This window comes from Eublepharis macularius, chromosome 5 (genome assembly GCF_028583425.1).
Source record: "Eublepharis macularius isolate TG4126 chromosome 5, MPM_Emac_v1.0, whole genome shotgun sequence".
NCBI lineage: Eukaryota > Metazoa > Chordata > Lepidosauria > Squamata > Eublepharidae > Eublepharis > Eublepharis macularius.
The window spans coordinates 164,971,350-164,998,216 of NC_072794.1; the positions used below are offsets into that span (position 1 = coordinate 164,971,350).

The following is a 26,867-nucleotide window of genomic DNA, read 5'->3' on the forward strand; positions in this document are numbered from 1 at the left end:
TCACGACGTTTTCTTGGCAGACTTTTTACGGGGTGGTTTGCCATTGCCTTCCCCAGTCATCTACGCTTTACCCCCAGGAAACTGGGTACTCATTTTACCAACCTTGGAAGGATGGAAGGCTGAGTCAACCTTGAGCCGGCTACCTGAACCCAGTTTCTGCCAGGATCGAACTCAGGTCGTGAGCAGAGCTTGGGCTGCAGTACTGCAGCTTACCACTCTGCACCACGGGGCTCTCATTTATAACGTAGCATATAAAATTGTACGTACTATTTGGCATATTTATGGGATTTAAAAGTATAAATGTAATTGTTACAGCATACTATTTGTCGCCAAAGTTTACTTTTAAACAACAACAACAAAAACATTCTAGAAAATGTTGTCTACAATACAAGCATGTTTTTCCCCCAGTGCTCTTCCAAATCTCTGCAGGGGTCAAAACTTCCAATCCAACCATCCCTCGACAGTTCAGCACAAGCTTTCCCATGACGTACCTTCCGAGTTCTGACGTGACGCGGCTCCCTTGATGCGGAAAGCTTGCCGGGCTCGGCTGCGGTCTCCAAAGCTCCAGCTCTTCGGCACTTTACTTGGGCTGTCCTCAATGCTCTGGTCGGCGCTGGGAGACCTTCGGACACCCGGAGCCTGAGGAGAACCTTTAGCTTTCATGGTGGCACCCCGGGGGCTGGAGAAGACACGATCTTTCAAGCTGACCTTTTGACTGCACACAGAGACAAATCGGAACAAGAGACAAAAATAGGGAAGGGGGGGAGACAAGCAGGGGAAGTCACTCCAAAAACACCATGGGCGGCTCCCCTTCGGCCATTCAAAATCAATTGTCTCTCAAGGCAGCAGCGCTAGAAGCAGCAACAGGGAGAGGTGGTTTTAGAGGGCTAAACAGGTTCAAAAAGGTATCTTGGGAAAGATTGCCATGGTGATGAAGGAAGATGAAATGAGGGGGTCTGTTAATTCAGGAGGAGGAAAAATGGATTAACACGGAAACCCCAAATTATCATGGAGTGAGAACAATTACAGAGTGCAGCGGAAGGGCAAAGGGAGTCAGTGGCACAAAGCAAAGGGGCAGGCAGCTGTATGTACCCAGGGAACATAAAAAGGAATCAAAATCAGGGTCTCAGTCACTGTCCTTAAACAGAGACAGAGAGAAAATAATATCCCAGATGACCTGGATAGCCCAGGCAAGCCCGATCTCATCAGATCTCAGAAGGTAAGCGGGGTCAGCCTTGATTAGTAATTAGATGGGAGACCTCCAACGAAGACCAGGGTTACAGAGGCAGGCAATGGCAAACCACCTCTGTTAGTCTCTTGCCTTGCAAACCCCAGCAGGCATCACTATAAGTCAGCTATAACTTGATGCCATTCTCCACCACCACCACCTAGCCCTGAACTGGATAGCTCAGGTAAGCCTGATCTCACCAGATCTCAGAAGCTAAGCAGGGTCAGCCTTGGTTAGTAATTGGATGGGAGACCTCTAATGAAGACCGGGGATGCAGAGGCAGACAATGGCAAACCATCCCTGTTCGTCTCTTGCCATGAAAACCGTAGCAGGGATCGCCATAAGCTATGATTTGACGGCCCTTCCCCCACCCACCTGTAAACAACTTCTGCCAATAAACTAGAACAGAGAGCCTAGATATGCAATGCAACCAATGCAGTGTGGATACAGCGTTAGTCTTATTTCTCTTCTGTCTGTACAAAATTGAAAAAGAAAATGCTACAAATCTGTTACAGTGCCAACAAAGTGCTGTGTTATAGTCAGGATGGTGGGGTTGGTAGACAGAATTACTGAAAAGATGATGAAAGCAATCTTTCGTCAATATGCTCTCCACTGTCAGAAATTCAAACCTATTTACATAAGGGTAGCCATCCATAATCTAAACTATGGTATTTCTCATTGCTATGTATGGATGTGAAAGTTGGACGGTGAAGAAAGTTGACAGGAAGAAATTGGATTCATTTGGAATGTGGTGCTGGAGGAAAGTTTTGCGGATACCACGGAAGGCCAAAAAGACAAGTAAGTGGGTACTAGATCAAATCAAGCCTGAATTCTCCCTAGCAGACCTAAAACGAGATGGCTGGACTCAATAAAAACAGTGACCTCTAATGGACTTCCATTGTGTATACTTCCAAACTGATCTTAAAGGGGAGATACCAAATCAGATCGGCATCCACCTTTAGAAAGTATATTTTTCCCTTGCTTCTTTATCTCTTTCAGTGCCATTGATGTTTCACATGGTAGGAAAAGATTCTAGTTAAAAGAGATCACTGCTTTTCCAAAATCTCCTCCTTCAACCATTGATACTTTTAGGGCTCTTATTTGGGAAGAGAAAGAGTATTACTAAAAGAGTGCATTGGCACAAATTAGCCTTCTAGAAGGCATTTGCTTGCTAAGCCAGTTTGGTGCAGTGATTAAGAGCAGCAGGACTGTAATCTGGAGAGGCAGGTTTGATTCCCCACTCCTCCACTTGGAGCCAGCTGGGTGACCTTGGGTCAGTCACAGCTCTCTCAGAGCTCTTTCAGCCCCACCCACCTCACAGGGTGTTTATTGTTGTGGGGATAATAATAACACACTAAGTAAAGTGCTCTGAGTGGCCATTAAATCTCCCTGAGTGATACCTAGAGTAGTACCTAAAGTTTCCACAAAGTCACTTTCTGCACGGATTGTTTTTACTGGAAATGAGGGGAGAGTAAAATAAATTAGACCAGATGGCTCATGCCAAACACCAAACTTCGATCAACGAAAGAAAGCAATCTGGAAGGCCGCATTCATTACGGAGCAGCCGGGTTGGTTTGTGTTCTTCAACTTATGCAAAGCACAGTAATCATACGGCTGGTGAATGGCTTTGCAATCAAAAAGAATATTATGAAGAGCCCCTTCTGCATTACAAATGAGAACATTACTTCCTTGCCTGCTTCTCAAGTGTCTCCAAACATTTCATGTTTACATCCTAGAATTAATTAAAAAGTTTTGTTTGCAATTCTTTTTTTTCCCTCTCCAGTATTAAATATTGGCATTTCCCTTGTTTGCAAAAAGCTCTATATTCTTTCCACCAACACAACGGGTCTTGGGGCAAGGAGAACAATTGCAATTTAATCTAATCACAATATATTCAGCACTGACTTTCAAGTTTATTTTGAATGCTGGTGTTTCTCTCCCCAATATTAATTATTGGCACGTATTAGACGATGTATTAAATCTCAGGAAACACTGGGAAGGGAGGGGGACGTTTCCCAATTTAATCTAATTGTATATTCCATTTTTATTCTGGAGTAGAGATATTTTTTTTACGTCTTCGCTATTATTTTTCCCCTTTCCAAATATAAATTACTGGCATTTGTTGCATTTGAATATATTGACATATTTTCTCTGACATCAGACTTTAAAAGCGTGGGGCTTAAAACTGATGAATTCTGCAAAAACAAAGGCTCTTTCCTAAAGTATGAGAGACGGGAGGAGGGAACCAAAATCTTGCAGGTCTTGTTGTTATTCAAATAAACCAAACGTGGTCCCGTGGATCCAGCAATGCTCAACCAGAAACAAACTTAGTGCACTTCCACTTGTGTAAAATCTTTTGCACTACCGAATGCTTTCCTCCCTATATAGTGCCCATGGGGAAGTGGGGATACAACAGGTCTGACCTAGCACAAATGGCCCCCATAATCTTTTTCTTGCATTTCCGCTTTCACAACAGTTGCAGCCCCAACCAGCTATCGGCAACACAGGAGCAAACTAAATATCCAAAGAGACACTAAACTACTGCCAACTAGCATCTCTTTATGCTGGCATAACCTGGTCAACAGCATCCTGTCCAGCCTCTATTAAAGGGGCAGGACATTTTCTCCAGGCAGTTGGCAACCTTAATTCCATAACACCCAAGCATTCAAAAATGTCCACAATGAAGCCTGAAGTGCTACAGTCCATTCTCCCCAGGGGGCAGCTTAGATGAAGTGCCTTTTGGCCTAAGATGGAGAGGGATGAGGCTGAACATCAACCTATTCTACTTCCTCTCTCCTGGCCCTTCGCCCTTCTGCACTGGGCCAGAACTGGTGCCTTCTCCCTCAGTCCTTTTAAAAGCATGCCCCATAACTAGCCTCTGCCTAGAAGCCCCAAAGGAGCCTGGTCAAGAGATCAATAGTGGCCTTGGAGAGCTCTCTCCCTGCCATTCCTCTTGTCAAGGATGGATCCACCAGTCAGCTGATTGTCATGTGACTGGCTGTTAGGGTCAGCAGTTGCCAATCAGCCTGGCTAGCAGGTAGAACTTTAAAGAGTACATCTGTGGACCCACTGGGCCTGGTGGAAGTCAAGAATAGTGCAGGATTTTTGGCACCTTCGGCAAACTATGACTCCTCTCCCCCCCCCCCCAATTCGATTGAGAAAAATGTGCGAGTGGGCAAAGAAAAATTTCGAACTTTGTGTGGGCAGGCAAGAAACCACGTGTTAAAATGAAAGTGTTACAGGATGCGAAAGAAAGAGGTGGCTTGCAACTGCCCAACCTAAGACTGTATTATGAAGCAATTTGTTTGACATGGATAAAGGATTGGATAACGTTGAAAAATCGCAAACTTCTGGCATTGGAAGGCTATAAGAAAATATTTGGATGGCATGTATACCTATGGTACGATAAAATAAAAGCGGACTCTCTGTTTCTGCATCACTATATCAGAAGAAGCCTCTTCACAATCTGGAAGAAATATAAGATGTATCTGGAAGATCAAATCAAGATCAAAATCAAACAAGGAGAATTGTCTCCTTGTTATAATTGGTTTCAATACAGACAGATTAGAGATCTTTACAAATCGGACTGTTCAAGAGGAGGAATAAGAATGGAAAACTCAGAATTGGAAGAAGTAATGCTACAAGAAGGCAAGAAACAAATTTCAAAGATTTATAAGATACTTCTGAAATGGTATACTGAGGATGAAACAATGAAAGTACAGATGGTGAAGTGGGCAATAAATTTTCATAAAGAAATAACGATGGAGTCCTGGGAGCACTTGTGGAAGAATACAATTAAGATTACAACGTGCATGAATATTAAAGAAAATGTGTATAAGATGATATACAGATGGTACCTAACACCAAAAAAAATTGCGCTGGGGAATGCTAATATGTCAGATAAGTGCTGGAAATGTAAAAAGCACGAAGGATCACTATATCATATGTGGTGGACATGTGAAGTAGCTAAACAGTATTGGGGTGAAATAATTGAAGTAATAAATGAGATTTTACAAATACAAATAAATAAGAACCCAGAATTGTTGCTACTGAACTTGGGAATGGAGAACGTTCCAGTGCAGCACAGAACATTGTTATTTTATATGACAGCTGCAGCAAGATTATTGTATGCGCAGAAATGGAAAGTGCAAGAAGTACCTACTGTAGAGAACTGGATTTACAAATTGCTGTACATGGCAGAAATGGACAAAATGACAAGAAAACTTAAAGACCAAGACCCAGAACAATTTATGGCAGACTGGGCGAAAATGAAACAATATTTGGAGAAAAAATGGGATATGAAAGGAGAACTGTGGCAGTTTGAGAACGTTTAAACTATGATACTACAAACAGAAGAGAGAAGTGACTTTACCAATAGAAGAAATGTGCGTTTATATTAATCTAAGCTAGGATTATAGTTAACTATAGGAGGGGTAGAATTTATAACTGATACTTAGAAGTGGGATTGACATACTAGAAAAAGTAATATATTGTCGAAGGCTTTCACGGCCGGAGAACGATGGTTGTTGTGGGTTTTCCGGGCTGTATTGCCGTGGTCTTGGCATTGTCGTTCCTGACGTTTCACCAGCAGCTGCGGCTGGCAGCCACAGCTGCTGGCAAAACGTCAGGAACAACAATGCCAAGACCACGGCAATACAGCCCGGAAAACCCACAACAACCAAAAGTAATATAGTATACATATAGTAAGGGAAGAGGAAATTATTTAGAGTAATAAATGTTATTAAGTTAGAATATTAACTTAACTATCATTAAGTTTGAATTATGGTTAAGTATAAGCTATGAGAAGTATGCTGTTAATTATGGGAAGAAGTATTAGTAAAATTAATTTGATAAGTATGTTCTTAATTTTGGGAAGAAAGATCAGTAAAACTAATATAGTATGTATAGATTATAGAGTAATTAGGGCTTAGAGTAAGGATTGCTATGTAGGGATGCTTGATTGTCTAATATAGGATATGTTAAGTAATAAAGGGGGTAGAGGGTTGGAAAGCTGTTGGAAGTCAAGAAGGAGGGGGGGAAAGGGTGGGGATTAGGTTAGATTTAATCAAATAGGGTTTAATTGAAATATTGTTTGAAATTATGCTCACCAATAAAAAATTTTTTTTTTAAAAAGAGAAAAATGTGCGAGTGAATCTTTTACTCACTGGGCATTCAAACTGAACATCAAAATAAAAGTAGATACACTCTTCAAGAGGAGCCCCGTGGCACAGAGTGGTAAGCTGCTGTACTGCAGCCCAAGCTCTGCTCATGATCTGAGTTCAATCCTGGCGGAAGCCGGGTTCAGATAGCTGGCTCAAGGTAGACTCAGCCTTCCATCTTTCCGAGGCTGGTAAAATGAGGACCCAGTTTCCTGGGGGTAAAGTGTAGATGCCTGGGGAAGGCAATAGCAAACCTCCCTGTAAAAAGTCTGCCGAGAAAACGTCATGATGCGACGTCCTTCCATGGGTCAGTAATGACTCGGTGCTTGCACAGGGGATTTACCTTTACCTTTTACCTACACTCTTCCATAGCCTTCATGTTCCCTCCTGGGAACAGAATCCCTACAGAAGACCAGAGTAATCAGAGATGGAGATTCTAGAAGCCAGTCATGCCAAGCTTCCCTTCAAGACCTTATAGGAGCACCTTTTTGAGCACCCTTCAAAATACGGCACCCGAGGTGATCTCTTAGATTTTCCTAGCTATCAGGTTGACCCCAGCTCAGTGTCACAGGCCACAAAAGAGGGGAGTCTATCATCATTGATTGTACACCCACACCCCGGACACCCTACTTGTGTGAAACCTAATAAACGTGATGTCATCGTATCTTGTGTTTCCGTGCTCCTTCTGATACCATTGGCTGGGGAGGAGCAGGGAGATGCATAGTGCTGTGATTCAAGCAGCGCCTCGCTTCCCTTCAAGAGGTTACCAGAATGAGCGTAAGAAACTGAGGCAGACCTATGGCTTGCCTCCAAGCACAGTCCCAATGCCATAAGGCCACATCCACCTTTAGAAGAGGGGGCTGCGATTTTCTCCAATTCCCCCTCGCACTGTAACCACCACTTTTGGTGCCCTATGTTGTTCCCACAAGACCACTGACCTCCCAGGAACAAAATTCAGAGGAGCTAAGCAAGCTGCAGCAGGAAAAGGGAACAGAAAGATCCCATCAACTTCTCAGGCTAGCATGATACCAGTTCTGCAGTAGAATCAGATCTGAAACCTTCACAAATGTCTACAGACTTGTGAGATTCTGCAAACTAACCTCCCTTCCAAAGCAACTTTGCCCCAATACAAAAGTGGGGTGGCTCACAGCTGGGTATGTGTTATGTGTTGTGTAGTGGTTAAGAGAGCAGGACTCTAATCTGGAGAGCCGGGTTTGATTCCCCGCTCCTCCACTTGAAGCCAGATGGGTGATCTTCTTGGACTAGATACGGCTCTCTGGAGCTCTCTCAGCCCCACCCACCTCACAGGGTGTTTTGTTGCGGGGATAATAATAACATACTTTGTAAACCGCTCTGAGTGAACATCTAGTTGTCCTGAAGGGCGGTATATAAATCGAATGTTATGTTATTATTTTATCTGAATACTGTAAAACAATGGTTCTGGGACAAACACTGCCCGTTAATGCAAATCCTTTCATTCATTGCTGTTGGGACCAAGAGAAAGGAAGATTCACGGCCAAGAGAAGAACAGAATGTAAGAATGGAGGTCACCCCCTCGTCACTGGTGTTCCCCAGCTTGGACAATGGCAATGTTAAGACTACTTCCATTTCTTCCGATGTATCACCAGCCCTTCCCCAGGGCCTTTATGCTGTTTTTTTCCCCAGTCCCTTTCTGAGTGTACCCATGCCGCATCTATGCCTTCATTTTGATGCAGCTGCAAGGCCCGTTCCTCCCTCCCCACCCGTGACTCCACCGGTCCATACAGCTAAACAGCACGTTTGCCACTGGAAAGGAAGAAAAGGAGATGGCAAGGGCTATTTTAATGGGTAAGTTACGAGACATGCGGACAGAGGTCTCACAGCGCGGGATGAGCGTGTCAAAGGTTTATAATGCTTATTTGAATGGCTCTCAGCTCCTTGTCGCCACGAGCATCACACACACGTGACACACAGGAAAACAAAGGCAGAAAGAGACAGCAACAGAGAGAGAGGAAGCCAGAAAACAAGAGAATGAACTCTCTGAAAACATACAGACCTTGGAGATGGCTCAGGCTGCTGCTCCTTCCTTTAAACAGAAGCAGAAATAACATTATTTTATTTTTTTAATCCAATTTACAACCCGCCGTCCCTGCAAATGGGCTCAGGATGCTCAGGTGAAAGAACGTCTGCTTTTTAACAAGCTTCTAAGCCAAAATCCAATCAAGAGGGTGTAGCATCCTCCAGAGGAAAGCTGAGCTCTTTCACAGGCTCAGAAGAGACACCCACGCCCAATGTCACCATATAAATCCATCACTTCAAATCTCGGGGCTTCCAGCAGTTACTGCTGTTCTCTACCAAGAAGACATCACTGCATCTTATACCTTAAGATTAAAAACATGAGCATGCAGGCAGGTGACTATAGGAATTATTAGGCGACCAACTGGCTGAGACAGAAGAAGTTCTGCAACTCAATCTCTTGCTTCTTTTTGAAGTTAAAAGCTGTTTCAAGGAAGGGGGACATGGGGACATGATATCTGGGAAAGAGGGGTTAACCTAGCCACCAGGGCTTTTTTTCTGGGAAAAGAGGTGGTGGAACTGGGAAAAGAGGTGGTGGGTTGCCAGCACAGGGGGAAACTCTTGGTGGGAGGTGGTGCCCCTGGTACTACATGTGTGCGTGCAAACTGCATGCATGCTTCCAGGGCCAATGACATCACTTTGGGTCAGCTGGAACAAGGAGGAAGTTTTTTAAAGTTTAAATCGCCCTCAGTGAAAATGGTCACATGGCTGGTGGCCCTGTCGCCTGATCTCCAGACAGAGGGGAGTTTAGATTGCCTTCCATGCCGCTGGAGTGGTGCGGAGGGCAATCTAAACTCCCCTCTGTCTGGAGATCAGGGGCGTGGCCACCAGCCATGTGACCATTTTCAAGAGGTTCCGGAACTCCGTTCCACTGTGTTCCAGCTGAAAAAAAGCCCTGCTAGCCACTAACATCATTTTCCTGACTAGCAACCTGGTTGCTATTTGCTGGGGAAAACGTACTGTACCTATTTGAGGTTGGTAGCCATGTTGGTCTGCAACAGAACAGCAGGAATTGAGTCCAGCGGCACCATAGAGACAAACAAGATTTTCAGGGTGTAAGTTTTTGAGAGTCAGAGCTCCCTTCTTCAGATACCATCTGAAGAAGTATCCGAAGAAGGGATGTATCTGAAGAAGGGAGCTCTGACTCTTGAAAGCTCACACCCTGAAAAAGTCTTGTTTGTCTCTATGGTGCCACCGTTAAACTGCTGTTATACTGTACCTATGTATAGTGTCTGTATGCTTTTCTCAGCTGACAAATAATAGTTTTGCATTGGTGTGAGGATTTAAATTAGGAAAATGATATGATAGGAGGGATTAAGGAGCCTGAACAGCCCAGCTTAGCTCTGGCCCATCATCCACTGGAAACGGCCTTGCCTGCATTTCTGAAAAACAGGGCAAGAGCCATACTGAGGAATGCTGCCCACAAGAGCCACAGATGGCATGTCAAAGGGCCACATGAGGCTCTCAAACCACTGGGCGAGAATCACTGCATTAATCTATCTCTATTAAGCTGTGTTATGTGTTGGATCAAGTCAACATTCTCAATGTTTTGTGCATTCTCCAAACGGCTGCTATCTCAAAAAGGGAACGACATTTAAAAGTTCCACAAGACCCACAGGAGTCCTGTGTCCCTTTTTAGCCTTCATCATTTCTGAAGCCCACCCTTGTTTTCTTATCTCCCTCCCTTCAGTCTCCAGCCAGTTCTACTGACCTGAAAGTTAATCCAGATTTGCTCTTCAGGTTCCTCAGGAGCTCCAGTTGATTCAAAGGAGGAATGAGTCTAATTTGGATGGGAAAAAATGAGAGAAAAAGTCATATTCGGAGAAGGACACATTATGGGGGAGCGGCAACCTTTTCCCTGTCCCTGAAATTCTGCCTGTTTGCAAACACAGAAAGAGAGGAGCAGTTTTTTAACAGCTTAAGCTACTTCTAGCAGTTTCTCAGAAGCTGAGAAGCAAAATAAAGAAGGTGAGGGGGGAGAGAGCGTTTCTGGATTTTTAGCTCTAAACTCTGGAAGGGTGGGGTGCCTGATTTTTATGCTTAATGAATTTGCTTGAGCTGTCTCTGTCAGTTAAGCAGAACTTCCCGAGCATATCCAGTTTTATAGCATTCTCTTTACATTGTGTTGTGTTTGAAGGTCATTGTTGCCTCTAGAAGTTACTTCTAAGATAAGCTTTGAATCGGCATCAGGTAGTAGCTAGAGCAGGGATCTCCAACTTTTTTTTTACCCAGTGGGCACCTTTGGAATTCTGCCACAAGGTGGTGAAAGCAATCACAAAATGGCTGCCACAAAACGTGGAGCCAACCACAAAATGGCTGCCACAAGATGTGGAGCCAACCACAAAATGGCTGCCACAAGAGGCAGAGCCAATCCCAACGTGTCAGGGACTGAGGTTATGCATAACTCTAGCAGTTAACACTTCAACATTTCTGGCAGAAGCACTGTTTGATAAGATGCCTTTTAAAATGAACATTTTGTTTAAAAAATATTTTCCAGCGTACAAAACAGCTTACCTTTAGTCACAGAGTGAGGATACTTGCATTGTGGGGACAGCTGCTGACGAAGCAACTTTAAAAAAAATCTGCACAGCCGATCAATCTCCAATGGTAAATCAGAAGTTGTGTTTGGAAAAGCCCCACCTGGCCCCACCCACCTTCTAAAAACACTTGAGGGCACAAGGAAAGATGTCAGTGGGTGCCATGTTGGGGACATCTGGGTTAGCATACCAGATGCAGATTAAAATCCTCACCAGGAAACTTGGGCCAGTTACTGTCTCTCCATGTTAATCATCATCATCATCATCGATTTATATACAACCCTTCAGAAAAACACTCACTGAGAGTGGTTTACAAAGTATGTTATTACAATCCCCACAGCAATCACTCTGTGAGGTGGGTGGGGCGGAGAGAGCTCCGAGAGAGCTGTGACTGACCCAAGGTCACCCAGCTGGCTTCAAGCAGAGGAATGGGAAATCAAACCTGGCTCTCCAGATTAAAGTCCTGCCGCTCTTAACCACTACACCAAACTGGCTCTCTGTAATGGTACCCATACAGTATTGTTGGAAGAATAAAATAGGAAAAGCCATCCATGGTGCCATAACTCCTTGGAGGAAGGCAAAATCGTATTGAAATAGCATATTAATATGCTCAGTTTCAGATATCAGCCTCTCCAGTTATTGGCTCAAGATGACTAACAGGCGAAAAAAGGGATAATATAAGAAACCATCAGCAAATACACATTAGAAAAAATGCATCCATTAAACAATTCAAGACAACAAAACTAACCTCTACAGCTTAAAAACCTGATCGTTTAACATAGTCGGTGGTTTAACGGTGCAATCATAAACAGAGTTACTCCAGTTTAAGTCCACTGATTTCAATGGATTTAGACCTGAGTAACTCTGATTAGGATTGTACTGTCAATCTAATCAAGAAATACTAAAACAAGGCTGATGGCCAGTCTTATCTCACAGGCAATTCCAGAGGTCCTTGGAATGTACACGGATGTAAAGAGAATGCTGTAAAAGTTGGAAACGGGGCAGGACTGCTTGGGAGGAAGGTGACAGGAAAATGGGTTGGCTGAACTGTTGCACTTGAAGCACAGAAAATATACTTGTTCCTCGTATTAATATGAACTCTGTCTTGTAAGTTAAAAAGGGCTTCGTCTCTTTACGAGCTTAGGATCAGCTGCATTTTCCTGCCATCAGTTGAACGTGGTACACTGAAGAGACTTCGGGGCGCTTAAGGAAAACAAAAAATCTCTGTCACGAAGGAGGCCATCTGGGGACACATGTGCACATGCAAAGTGTGTGCACGCTCTCAGGACTACACTATGATGTCACTTTGGGTCAGCTGGAACAGGGCGGGGATTTTTTTAAAGTTTAAATCACCCTTGGCGAAAATGGAAACATGGCCGGTGGCCCCGCCCCCTGATCTCCAGACAGAGGGGAGTTTAGATTGCCCTCCATGCTGGAGCGGGGCGGAGGGCAATCTAAACTCCCCTCTGTCTGGCGATCAGGGGGCGGGGCCACCAGCCATGTGACCATTTTCAAGAGGTTCCGGAACTCCGTTCCACCGTGTTCCAGCTGAAAAAAAGCCCTGATAGTACCTATGTGGATTCCCTGGACACAGAAAGACTGGCGTGTTTTTTTCTTCTTGGCCTCTAATAATGGTTGGGGCAAAGTAAGTGGTAAAAACCAGCTCTACAGCAAGTTGGATCCAGCATGCTTTGCTAGGCACAGGAACGCATGCCATTGCCAGTGCCAGACTGAGTTGTGTACATTTAATTTTAAAGAGGATGGGATGTCTCTCTCTCTTTTTTTTAACCGACTAGAAATTTGAAGAGGGCAGTTGAACTGCTTACTCTCTAAGTAGTCTACTTGGCTGGATTTGCAAGGAAGGAGAGATAGTTTTGATGGCAAGTCCAGAGGTGGACAACACCTGATCTATTTCACATCAAACCGCTCCGTATTTAGGATTTGTTGCTCACCTCTACCAACTGCATGCAAAAGAGCTTCACAACCACAAGGCTTGTTTTACAAGATTCAAAAACCTCCTAGCTTAAAAGTACCATCTTAAGAAAGAATTGTATCATTCTAAGTCCACTGAAATCAACAGGCTTAGAGATGCATGACTGTGCAAAAATCTACATGGATATTTCCTTATATGAACATTTTCAACATTCTTTAATATCAATAATGATAGATAATATTCCAGATCCAACCCTACTTTTGGATATAGATTTTAAAGAAAAGGTGAATCTGGAATCTGGCATTGTTGATATGAATTGTGACTCCCTTGAAATTCATCAACAAGACTTAAAAATTAATTTGTAATGAGTCCCTCAAATATAAGCGAGCGAAGTAGGATGTAGATAAGTTATCCAGAAATTCTGTATGGTCATTTTAAGCCAGACTGTTATGCCTTTATCACAGAAAATAGAGGGATAATTTGTTTGGTAAAAGGGGTGTAGCAGAGGCAAAAAAATAACTTCCATGAGTTATTAAACTAACAAAAATATACTTCAAATTCTGTGGAAAATACATGGGTTTGGGCACAGAAGTATTGCAATATTCTTTCTTCCCAGAAAAGATGTTATCTTGTTTGCAAGGATCATGCCGCACTCCAAGACCTAGGCACACAGATTCAGACAATCGCTAGGGAAAAAACCACACTGCATGCGACCTCAGAGGACCTAGAATTTGTAGCTGGATTATGCTTATCACTCATGAGCTCCGTTCAGACATAATGAGAAACCAGGGTTAATTCTAACTATGGCTGGCTTATGAAACCAGGATTCAGATTGCAGTTCATTCAAATCCTGGTTTGCTAATGCTGATTTCATTCGGTCTTTCCTGTGCCTCCGATACAAAGACCCAGCTGATATCCCAGTTTGCATCAGGTGAAGGCAGTGCTGGGAACAACCAGAATTAAATCCCAGATGTCCCTGTCGTGTTCGTAGGTTACGCAAAACCATAGTTAGGAGTGTTGTTAAGAAACAAACTTGAAAAAATGGTTTCAGATCCTGGAATGACAAATCCTAACTAACTACAGTAAGCAGATTGGTTTATGTTTGTACAATCATACTAACCATGGTTAGTTTTAAAAAAAAACCATGGTTTCACATGATGTCTGGGCCAGCCACCGAGGGCTAAGTTTTTTCACTGAAGAGAACAATCTGCTCTTGTTGTGACAGTGCTGAATAACCACATCTAACCATTCACTGTCCACAGCAAAGGGAAAAGAGAAGATTAACCATTGGAAAGCACAAACGTTATTAAGGCAGGTGGAGTCAGGAAAGATTCATGCCTTCAAGCTGCGATGTCCCACACAGAAAACACAATATGGCCTGTACAACACAAATACACACCCCCACAAATGCATGCGAGCGCACACACCACAAAAGGGTTAATTTTTTGGTTAAGTAAAGCAAAGAGTAAGACAGTAAGTGAAGGAGGGGTGCACAGGGAAAGCGCAGCAACCTGGGGACCAGGAAAGTAACACACAGAAGTGGATGCAAGGATTCGGAAGGGCGCTTGGTCCAAAGTAAAAGAAAACTGCCTCACTTGCTCTTTGCTGCATATTCTGTGGGGCTAGCACACCGTTACTTACCCTGCTTTACTGTAGAGAAAGCAATACAAGAGAGGATCAGGAATGCTTCTTGTCGACGCAAAGCAGATATCTATGGTGCACTGGTCTTCGACTGGTGGGTTGCAATCAGTAAAGGAGCTGATGCCTTACCTACATTGGATTGCACCCCTTGTGCCACCAGAATCTTTTTTCGAGTGATGGAGAAAGGATGAAGACAGACGTAATATTCTGAACAGGAAGGAAGTTGCCTTTGGAGGGAATCTACTGGCCAGCACCTGAAGCGTCACCAATACACTTCTTCGCCCCAATTCCAAAGCAGTTTGCAATTTTAAATATATGCTGTTGTGAGGAAGGGGTTGTCAGGTTGAAAGATGGGCATATACACGGCTTTTTTTCTGGGAAAACAGGTGGTGGAAGTCAGTGGGTTGCCTTCGGAGAAAATAGTCACATGGCTGGTGGCCCCGCCCCCTGATCTCCAGACAGAGAGGAGTTTAGATTGCCCTCCGTGCCACGGCTCGGAGGTCAGGGGGTGGGGCCACCAGCCATGTGACCATTTTCAAGAGGTTCCGGAACTCCGTTCCACCACGTTCCAGCTGAAAAAAAGCCCTGGGCCTATAAATGGATGGGTTATGCTATTTTTAAAGAGGCGGCATTTGGCCTGATGCACAGGTAAGACTAACAATTCAGCCACCATTTAAGTTGGGGAAACGTAACATGCAGGGCGCTTTGGTGAACCTCCACTGACCAAGCTCAAAAGCTTACGCCTGTCTTCACCCCAAGAGAAGGTAGAGGTGTGTTATGGTTGTGTTGGCAATGTTGTTGCTGCTGCAGTGTGCTTTTGCCCCAAGTGGAAGAAGTAGTGGCTTGGTTACCCCAACCAATTCTTCCACCTTTAAAGGGTTGAGAGAGAGACAGCCAAAATCACTCTGGAAGCACAGGAGGTGGAAGAAAGGATGGATGAGCACACAGTAGGACTTGGCGGGGGGGGAGCTTTTTGGAAAAAGGTATTCGCTACACTGCTCAGATCTTTCCTAATTTTGCTTCCTTCCATGAAACACTGCAACTCCAAAGAGCCATTCCAGAGGACTGCTACCCCCATGTTGCAAACAACACAAGTAGGTCAAATTCAGGGCTTCGGTTACGCAGTTCCGTACGTCTGCTCACATCCTGGCCACCAGCACAGAAGGATTGAAGCCTCTAGTTACCAGTAATACTCATCCCACCTTTAATCAGCTTGGAACGAATTCCTCTAAAAGCTGTGGCACAGACCCAATTCAGACATTACCCAAGGATGGTAACCACCAATAAATCATTTCCTGCCGTATCTCAATGCAATCAAAGTTCCCATCACATGGGGCCTTGCAAATTACCACATCCTTTTCTTTGCCACTGGAAGTGGTCAGATGCTTGCGTGGGAAGGAATAAAGTAATCAGGGTGGCCCAGATGTGGTCAGAGCTTCATCCATTCAGAACACGGGACCCACCTACGTGGAATCAGCTTTTTGATGGCTACCAGCCGGCCTCAGGAAACGGTTACTGGGCCCCAAAAATGTAACCATTGCAGTTTTAATATAACGTCAGGAGAGATTGATGGTGCAACAGAGATGAGAAGCTGTAGAGTCAAGAATTGGATTTCCTATCTCTTGCCATTTCTATTAATAGCAGAGGAAGCTACAGAAGATTATATTGCTTAGCACCCGGATGTTGCCAACACATTCTGGAGCAAATTTCCAACCGTTTTTTCTCATATGTGGCTACTAGCCTCCAGAGCTGTTTTACACTGGGAAGGGTTACATTTCTCACCCACCCAGCCAATGACCGTTTTGATCCAATTCCTCCCTTCCTCCCCCCTCCCCGACGCAGCTATTAATAGAAATCCAAAGAGACAAAAGATCTGATCCCGGATCTCCAATGTCTTGTCTAGTTTGGTCTTACGGGACACCATAGTATAGAAAAACAGGAGATCAGCAAAGGTGGTGGAAGAAGGGAGAAAAGTTAGTAGCGAGGAAAATGCAAGGACAGGGGGGACGTAAAAATAGGGGCGCCGTATGAAATTTAGCGAATGACAAACACGTAAAGTGGGTTACGAAGGACTGGTACAAAGCATTGCGTCCGCTTGGAAAGTGACCAAATTGCCCTTTGATCTATAGCTATACATGTTTATTTGTATGTGATTAAAGGACGGAAGCCGTAGACCAGGCTTATATTGAGACCTATATTAATACCCTTCCTGATTTTAAAGAAATTACACCACTGGTAACGGAATGAATGCAGGATTCTTAGAACGGTTGCTAGAAAAAAGCAGAGTCCTTCAGCCATCTAAATTCACCAGTGTTCTTCAGAATGTCTCCCTTTAGAACCATTTCTCCACTCTCTTGCCCTCCTGTTTCTATGCGATTAGCAAGAACTCATACGCTGGCAAAGACACACAAAATGGCATTCCATTGTCAACAGCCTTTTTGTTCAGAAGTTTGGCTACTGGATTTTGGAAAGGGCTTCGTTTCTGTGTCTTTTTTTTCTTTTTGAAAAAGTAAAATAAAGCTTTGCAGGTTCCCTGCACCAAATAATGAACAAGGAGCAAACACAACACACCAACTTGAATTCACATGCACTTCATACCTGGAAGGACCATAGGTTTGCGATTGTGAGCTTTTTGTTTCGAACATTTTTCGTAAAGAAAACATGGGGTAAGAAAAAGGGGCAGAGAAATATAAGAAGGAGAAAACAAACGGTTGTTTCAAAAGGAAGGGGGAGAAAAGAAACAGAACAAAGAAAATTAGCATATGAGTTAAGTGGACTTCACATGGAAGACAGCTGTCCATCCATCAATAATGACTAGCACAGGGTCTCACAAAATTGATTCCTGGACTACAAATAGTTATCATTCTGGATCAATTCATAATTTAAGAGCACCAAATTCATGGTATGCATCAAAACAGAGATTGGTGGAAGGTACAGTCCACTAGCCAATTTCTAGTAGGAAAGAACACATTTATTTTGTTCGATTCTATTTTTCTTCCGTGGGTCCATTCTGTTCCTCCTTCCTGGTCCATATTCCATGTTCCAGCTTAATTTAGATCATTTCTAAATTTCAGACATGGTGGATGTACAGATTGCCACAGATTTCCGTTTGCGGTCTGTTTTTTCTTACAGATGACTGACATTCGCCCGCACACAATCACATTGATTGTCAGTGCAAAGCAAGAGCTGCATCTCAAGAAAGCATTTCTGTTATGCGCTATGGTTGAATCAACGCACATGTGGACACATTCCAATCACAGGCCAAAAAGGAATCTGGATGTGATCCTATGACACATCAGTATCCCGCTTTGCCCTGCAATTTACTCAACATGCTCAAGGGCTACAATATTAGTGTCTTTCTGGAAACCAGGCCCAGTATTCAGGATCTCAAAATGTATGGAAAATTTGGATGGGGAAAATTTCTTAAGTCTTCCTGGTGGACCAATGGCAGCCCGCCAAGTATCATGCAAGACGGTCTCGGTGGACTCTGGTCTCCAGAAAGGTATATCTCATGTTCTTAAGCAAGAGTACATACGCAGCATCACTTGACACAGATTAGTAACATTGGAGCAGTTAGAAAAAAGTACACGCACATTCTCACTTGGTAAACATGATACACTCCCACAGGAACTCTAACGTGGAAAAAAAAAGCATACTACACAAGACTGGGGTAAACTGACCGCTCTAGAGCATCTGACCTGAAGCTAAGCATGTAAGTTGCCGATTTGAACACACGTGTGAAATTCACTGCTCTGCAGCCCCTTCTTCTAACTCCAACTACACCTAAGCTCTGGGGCAGGTTTTATTCCATACACCTTCTTGCATAGGCATTTAATTTCTGAAGGCTACAATCAGGATGCAACTACAGCAGTACCTAATCTGTATCATATTTGATCTGCATAAAGTCAGGGGGAATTTAAGATGCCACATGAGTGACCAGAAACATGCCCGACAACTAAGCTTCCCTCCCGCTCCCAACTCTGTTTTTAAAGCCATTTGTATCCTGGAGAGGGAACCTGATCCCGAATGCCAGTTTTTTCATGGTACTAGGAACACCTGCAGATGCACTGGAAATATCGGCATTGGTGCACATAGGTTGCCACTATTGCTTCTCACTGAGAATTTATTTATTTACTTCATTTATACCCCACTTTTCTCCTTAAGGAGGGCAGGTGGGCACAGAAAACTCTCTGAAGGAAAGACACCCCCACAAACACTGAGAAGCAGACCGTGTAGTTTACCACACAATGTCGCAAAGTGGATGTGTGTGTGTTGGGGGGAAGGGAGACACGTAAATCAAAAAGAACCAATCACTGCCCTCATCTGCATACACTTTTTTATCACGTTCTCCCAATTTTGCAATTCAGCTTCCTTGCACTGTTTATATGTATTACTAGCAACAAAGCCCATTGTGTTTAACAATACAACAGGTTCTAGTGGGGCCTTGTGATGGCATGCGCTGCCGCAGCAGCATTCCTGTGCTCCACAGCAGGCTGATTTCAGCCTCAAATGACCAGAAATCAGGCCGGTGCAGAGCGCAGGAGTACTCCAGGGCCCATCGCGGGGCCCTGGTAGCATTAATGCGCTCCATTGCACCACCACGGCATCATTCCTGTGCTCTGCACCGGCCAGATTCAGCCTCCAGCACGTGGAAATTGGGCTGGTGCGGAGTGCAGCCTCAGTCCACAGCCCGTCACAACACCCTAGCCTGCTTGGGTCGTGCTGAGGGCCAGGCCACTGTGGCAGGCCTCCCTGGTTCTTCAGTGGCTGCAGCAGTGCAACCCTCTGGAGACCCCTAGGAGGCTGCTGCAGCGACAGAGAAGGCCAGTGCGGAAGCACGGTCCTCCCCACCAGTGTGCCGGGTGGTAGCGCCAGGCCAAGCTGGGCCTTCCCGCAGCCGCTGCAGAACCTTAGCAGGGGCATGCTGGTCCTCCCTGTCCCCCTCTTAAGCAAGCAGTACTGGCAACGACTCTTTATCCTCGTGCAGGCAAGAGTGTGCCTGTGCAGGGATAAAAAGTGAGTCATCACCAATACAGCAGGATTATAAAAGAAGAACATTTATTTATTTGTTATTTATTTGGCCTGCTTTGGAGACTCAAAGCAGCTTACATTGTTCTTCTCTCTCTCATTTTATCCACACAGAAACCCCATCAGGTCAGTTAGGTTGAGAACATGCAACTGACCCAAGGTCACCCAACAAACTTACATGGCAGGGTGGGGGATTGAACCTGGGTCTCCCAGATCCTATTCCAACACCCCAACCGCTACACCATGCTGACAATATATCCCCAGGTTCTTAATAGCCTTTCCAAGCCCTACCAACTAAGTTTCTTTTAACAGTAGATATCAGGGACATAAAATACATATGCTCTTCTAGTGATCCATGGACCCTCACCCATAAGGGCCAAAAAGCAGTAATCATAGCCTACAACCTGTCCCAGGAGCACACTGTAACAGTGTGCCATCTTTGACTCACAACCCAAGCTTATATGCTTGTTTGAAAATTACAGCGTTTTAACATGAAGCCTGAGCCCTGCAATGAAATGTCCCTTATATTTTCAGTGATCCACAGAAGGCCTTTCTTATTTTGACATTTTATATCTGTAAGAGCTTATTCACACATTACGCAGCGGCAATCTCAAATGTGCCCCTGAAAATATAGTGAAGAGACAGCCACATCCAATCTTGGCTTGCAAAGTTTAAGTATATCTACCCAGACACAAATTTTACTCTCATTTTATTTGTTGCCCCCACTTTATATTTTTCAAGTACACATTTCAGCCGACACCTCGAGAAGAAAAAAGATAATGTGTGAATGGCCCAAAAGGAGATGGCAAAAGAAATGCTACATTCATGCAAATGATAAAACTTTAGCCAGAAGAATGCCGAGTGAAAGGACCCAAACTAACTTCAAGTTAACCCCACCCACCTCCCAAATTATGCATATGGGAAAGGCAGCGTCTATGAACTCCAGAACAAAAGTAATTAGGGCATCACACAAATTACACAAGGAAAATGTTGCATACAACAGCTGTGATGAAAAAATGCAGACTTTACAGATATGCATTTTATTACATATATGTCAACTCCGCAAGTACACAGCATGATTTGAATCAGTCAAGTGTTGTCTCAAATCCTGATGTGTTCCATTCATCTCTCAATATTCCTATTTTACTTGGCATAGTTTAACACTGTATGTAAAAGTTTGAACCATTTTACACCAGTTTTTATCACTGATGCTATTATTCCACAGTTCCACAGTTCACATGAAGCAGTCCATGGCTCCATCTGGCTCACTATTGTCTACGCTCCATCCTGCCCTACCCACTGGCAGCTCTCCAGGGTGCTGAAAGGGCAAATGAGTGTTGAAAGCCACAGCAAAGTAAGGCAAAGGAGGCAGCAAGATTTAGCACCCTTCGCAACATTCCACTTTTGCTTAAAAACTATATGCTTCCTCAACTCCGTTCCAAGAGACACATGAATTGGTGGGTACAAATATATAATTACATGTGGCTCCTACCTATCCTGTCCAATATGACCTTCCGTTATAGCCCAACAACACTGGCTAAAGTGTAACCAGCAACAATCCTACCACTGCCTGTAATAAAAAGGTTCTCTGGTCATTTACAAGCATTCATTAATCTTCTCTGTTCTGAAGATGTTATTAATCCTAATTACAAAAAGAGAAGTTAAACCTCCACTGTCAACGACCTTCTCAGGAACGCCCTGAAGGCCCAGTTGCAGCAGAAAAAGGGCTGTGTGAATTTCAATCCCTGTATTTTTTTAAAAACAAAAGCAGAAACTCACCGCCTTCTACTGAACATGGCATTGTGAAAAATCATAGCTTTCAAATTTCTTGTTTGGCTTTTGAAAAAAAACCTCTCATTTTTGTTTTGTTTTATTTATTTACTTCATCCAAGCCCCACCTCTCTCCTCAATAGGGACCCAAAACAGCTTACCTAGTTCTCCTCTCCTCCATTTTATCCTCTCAACAACCTTGTAAGGTGAGTTAGGCTGAGAGGGTGTGACTGGCCCAAGATCACCCAGCATGCTACCATGGCAACATGAGGATTCGAACCCAATTCTTCCAGATCCTAGTCCAACAATCTAACCGATATACCATGCTGGCTCTCAAATGCATTTCCACTTTGGAAACACCCAGGCAGTGTCTAATGAAGGGCTGGAGGTAAACCACACCCCACATATTGGGGCTGAAATGCTCCCACAGACCTTCTCTCTTTGCAGTGTCTCTGATTCTTGCCCCTTCCCCCCTTCTGCTGACCCCTCCCCAAAAACATCCAAACACTTCTCCCATCTTCCCCTTTGCCCCCTTCCCCCAGCTAGTTATTCCAAACCAGAGCATCTTTTTTTTTAACAGAACAATAAAACGAGGTGAGAGGGAGTTGATTTTAAGCAGGTGAAGCAAAAATTTAAAAGCATAGTTCTGACAGAGGGAACTCTTTCTTCATTTCCAGTGTTCCATTACGTGTCAAATATCTAAGGGGTGGTGGCGCACTACACAGAGAAACTCCAATGCCTACCTTGCAGGGTCGTTGGAAGGAACAGAGAGTGCGTATCTCAATCTCAGCCTCCCAGGTGGGAAAGTGAGACAGGGAGGGTACTGGAGCAAGGAAGGATGCAACAGTCACGTAAGCTAGGTTGAAAGGCAATGACTGGGCCAAAGTCACCCATCGGGCTTTGTGGCCATGCAGGGATCAGAGCCGAAGTTTCTCCAGTTCATGTCCAAAAATCTATCGACTACACCCCATTGCATCTGCCTACCATTGTATGTCCTGCTCTTTGCAACTACACTTCTTCCCCCAGAGGAACAGCAAGGATGCTTTGTTTTCTTTAAAAAGACCCTGCCAGGATCCCAAGAGCTGCAATCCCAAGAATGCTTCCTTTAGTGTAAGCCCCACAGAATAAATGGTACTGATTTCTAAGTAAACCCACTTAGTATTGCTCCAAAAGGCATTTTGGATTCATGGATTTCCTTCCATGAATCAAAAATGGCAACATATCGTTGCTAGCTCCAGGTTGGGAAATTCATGGAGATTGGGGGGGGAGGGGCTGGAGACGGCGGGCTTTCGGAAGCGGGAACCTCAGCAGGGTATAATACCATACAATCCATCTTCTAAAGCAGACATTTTCTATAGGGAAATTGATCTCTCTGGTCTGGAGATTTGTTATAATTCCAGATTTCCAGCCACGACCTAGAGGTTGAAAACCCTATCAATACATCATATGCCAAATGGTTTTTCAAACTCCTTCCCTCAATTTCAAAGCAGGTTGCTGTTTGACATGGAAATGTGTTGGGGGAAGAGGTTGCTATCTGAGATCAAAAATCAAAAGCCGCCTTTGGCTTGCAGAGCGATTCTTTGGACTCTGGCCAGCATCTCTTGAGCACAATGAAAATTGAGAACATTTGAAGCTCCACTAACACATGGGTGGGTGGGTTGGAATGCAACGCATACGCTGCACCTCCTAGAATACCAGCTCTGGCAGTAGGCCCTAAATGTAACCTTTGAGGAGGCATCCTTTGTGTAACAGAATACAGCCATGACTCAGTTCATTCATAACTTTCTCACGGAGCTATTTTGTGGAAGCATATTAACTACGACAGGAAGCTTTGTTCATCGCTGGCCCGCGGACATATCGTACAATGTGAAGAATCGGGGATGTGGAAAATCAGATGGCCGGATGCATTTAGCAAGCAGGGAGATACAAAGCCCTACTCATCCCTCGGCTCAGGAGAACCGCGTCACATGGTCTGCCTGCAAGGAAATGACACTGCCTTTTTTTCAACTACTAAGAAGGATCTGTCCTTCTGGGAGCTTCCACTCCACAGGTATCAAGTTGGGGATCCCCTTCCCCCATTTCTCTTTCTCTGGATAAGTCTATTCTACTGGCCAAGTAACCAGCACTAAGGTCATTCACACCATAGCACTCTATTGCTACTAATGGAAACTATCCCATGTAACCAGAATCACCAAAAACCAAGGGCTTGTTTACTTGGTCCAGAATACCTTGACCATCTCCTCCCCTACTATCCAACATGCCAGTTAAGATCCACCTCTCAAGCCCTGTCTGTCAGGCGTGACTAAAGACAGGACATTTTCTGTGGTGGTACCTCATGTCTGTAACATCCTCTCCCTTGGGGCTCACCTGGTGCCTACTTAACTTTTTTTTAGGTGCCAGGTCAAAACATCTTTTTAATCAAGCTTTTTATTGTGTGTGTGTGTGTTGTGTCGTAAGTCGCCTCATGGTGACCTTATGAACAAAAGACTTCCAAAACATCCAAAACAGACTTGCTCAGATCCTGCATACTGGAGGACGTGGCTTCTTTTATTCAGTCCAGCCATCTCATTTTAGGTCTTCCCCTTGTCCTGCTGCCTTCCACTTTTCCTAGCATTATTGACTTTTCCAGAGAATCTTGTCTTCTCATGATGTGACCAAAATACGATAGCCTTTTTATTAGCTTTTTCTTAGCAATTTTATTTTATCGCCTCTTAAATGGCCTGCTCTGTTTTACAGATCGTTTTTTATGTGGTTATGTCCCACAGTTTGTGTTTTAACATTGTTTTTTTTAACTGTAAGCTGACTTGGGCAGGACTCTGAAAGGCAGCACAGAAATAGTCTAAATAAATAAAAAAGTAAGAATTACTTCAGCATTTACTGGTTAAAGATTGATCTCTTGGGTTAACACCTTTTGCTTATATCACTTTGCTTGAATAAGGACTATGAATTCCACCTGCAAGAGTACCCCAGAAATCCTGTCCAGGACAAGTTGGAGACTGGCCACTGCTTATGGAAAGTGCTTTTGCTCGTGAATGTTCATATTTTTGTTAACATTCTTGTCTTCAGTTTGTTTTGAAACCCACTAATGCACCAAACTCTTTCAGTTTGGCCATTAGTATTTCAATTCCTTTTAAAGGATCTTCCAAAACCAATACCAAATCAAAATGAATTAATGATTTGTAGTTTTGACGATTAAGAAAAAAAAATTAGATGAATAAAAAAGAGCTTTTTGTAACCACAGAGTGAGAGATAATTTTTTAATTGTACATGCATTTGCCTCAAAGAATGCAGCACTCCCCAGCCGTGGCAAGAGCCGCGTGGCTGGGGGCTGGGGATTGCCTCCTCAAAGGAGGGGGAGACAGCTGGGGCTTTCCCAGGCATCCGAGAACACTGGGGGGGGGCAGAGACAGAGGCCTTATAAGGCCGCTCTGGCCCCCAGCAACCAGTTGCACCTCGTGATTGGTCACTTGCAGCAGTGAAAACAGGACTTCTTGGCACCATGCTGCAGTGAGCCGGCAAGGCCGCGGTCAACAGTGCACTCCTCTGCGGGCTCCACTGAGTGTAGCTGTGGCTGCAAGCTTCTTATGATTTGGTCTGCGGTGGGAGCGGGCCATGAGCTGACGAATGCTGGCTCAGTTGTTCTGAGTGCACAGGTGGCTCTTGCCGCCACAGGGGCCAGGGCAGGGCAGAGGTCCAAGACCAACCCCATGGCCTGACCTGTACCACTAATTAGGCCCTTGCTATGTTGACATATTGTTGTTGTTATTCAATAAAGCAGCCCTTTTAGTTCCAACTCTGGTGTCTGCCTCTTCATTCCAACTGGTGGGGCAAAATCAGAAGCCCTTTTTTCTTTATATTTCTTTTATATTATATTCTCTATTTTTATTTTCCTTTTTCTTTCTTCTTTTCTTCCCTCTCTTTTCTTCCCTTTTTTCCTTTCTATTCTTTCTATGTTCTATTTATTTTATATTAATTTTTGTTGTTTATTGTCTGTTTAAATAAAAATAAAAATGGGGGGGAGTGCCTTTGCTCTTCAGGGAGGCAATCAAGGGGATTCTGCAGCTATTTAGAGGCCTTGGGATCCAGCATTTGTTCTGCTGTTTTATTTGCAGGGCTCATTTCAAGGGGCAACGTGGAACGCAGTTCCGGCAGTTCCCCAAAGAGGTCACATGTCAGGTGGCCCCACCCACCTGACTCTTGGCCATTTTGGGTTCGTTTCAGCCTGGATTGGGGCCGAAACGACCCAGATCGGGGCTCTGATGGGTGGTGGATCACTCTCCCACTCAGCAGCAGCCCAATCCTGACTATTTTGGACTCCTTTTCGGCCATTTTCAGCCCCTTTTTGCCATTTTGGGCCCAATTTCGGCCCTGAATAGCCAGGATTGGGTCCAAAGCAGCCAGGATAGGTGATGTCAGGGGGTGTGGCATATGCAAATCAGTTATGCTAATGAACCACTTCTGGTGCTGGCAAGGGGCGTGGCATATGCTAATGAGTTGTGCTGATGAATTATGCTAATGAGTTCATCCAGTTCTTTTTCTACGAAATGACCCCTGTTTATTTGCAACTTAATGGGGATCATAAACCCTTCCCCTCCTCCTCAAAGCCCTTCCCACCTCCCACCTCCTGGAACTGACAAAATCTTTTCCCACCTGCAAGAATTCCTGATCTTTCCCCACAACTCCCTCAGTGTTGATAGGCAAGCCACAACTCTCCCAGCCCCTCACTGGCAACACAGAGGTAATAAATACTGGCCATTGTGAAGATTACCAAAACCATGTAAGTGATGCACTTTGAAAATGCAAAGCAATGCTACATACAGTATTATTTCTTATCATCATCATTTTTTAATTATTTTTATTGTTATTGTAAGTCAAAATACTCTGACTCAGTCTCCAAACTGCTTCCCAGACCTTTGCGTTCCACGTGAAGAAAAGCTGCATCTGCCCTAGAATCCATCTCTCCTTTACTTTTCTGCAGCTTTTCCTCTTGTGCGCATACTCTGATGTTTTTTCCCCAGCAAAGTCAAACCACGGCTTTTCTGAAGTGCAGAATGCTTTCTTCAGTGTGAGGCCTGGCCCTGCCTTTCACCCGCCCCTTTTTCCCTCTGCGTCCTGATTGGTTGCACAGCAACCAATCCAGGGTTTTTCCTGATTTTTAAGGCAACGTGGGTGCCTTTAAAAATTTTTTAAAAAAACCTTGCAACTGCCAGAGGGAGAATTCTACAATATGGCTAATACTAAAATTCTGCAGACAGTCATGAATCCCTGTCATGCCTCAGGTAGGGTGAGCCACCTTATGCTGCCACTGCTCTGGGATTTAGGGTCCCTTGGGAAGCCCAGAATACCCTCCCAACCCTTCTGACTTCGGTAGCTTGGCCAATAAACAGGCATGAGGACCCAGCAGAGTAACAACAAACAAAAGGATTTATTTACAAGGAGGTCAGTTACTATCAAACAAACAAGCAACAAGAAGGTGCATTAGCAACAACAGATGGGTGAAAGCAAAATAAACCAAA

General features: G+C 44.2%; 1 protein-coding gene across 4 annotated transcripts in view; it reads right to left on the reverse strand.

The window, feature by feature from the left end:
* Nucleotides 1-26,867, reverse strand: part of KCNQ2 (potassium voltage-gated channel subfamily Q member 2) — a 140,369-nt gene that overhangs the window by 17,957 nt on the left and 95,545 nt on the right. For 2 of the 4 annotated variants that reach the window (XM_054980654.1, XM_054980653.1), the window contains exons 9-12: nucleotides 17,152-17,181; nucleotides 10,154-10,222; nucleotides 8,423-8,452; nucleotides 492-715 (exon numbers count right to left, since the gene is read on the reverse strand). In XM_054980654.1, coding sequence (XP_054836629.1) covers nucleotides 492-715; nucleotides 8,423-8,452; nucleotides 10,154-10,222; nucleotides 17,152-17,181 — 353 coding nt within the window. The remainder of the gene's footprint in view (nucleotides 1-491; nucleotides 716-8,422; nucleotides 8,453-10,153; nucleotides 10,223-17,151; nucleotides 17,182-26,867) is intronic. The other 2 variants (XM_054980656.1, XM_054980655.1) reach the window with 2 other exon arrangements.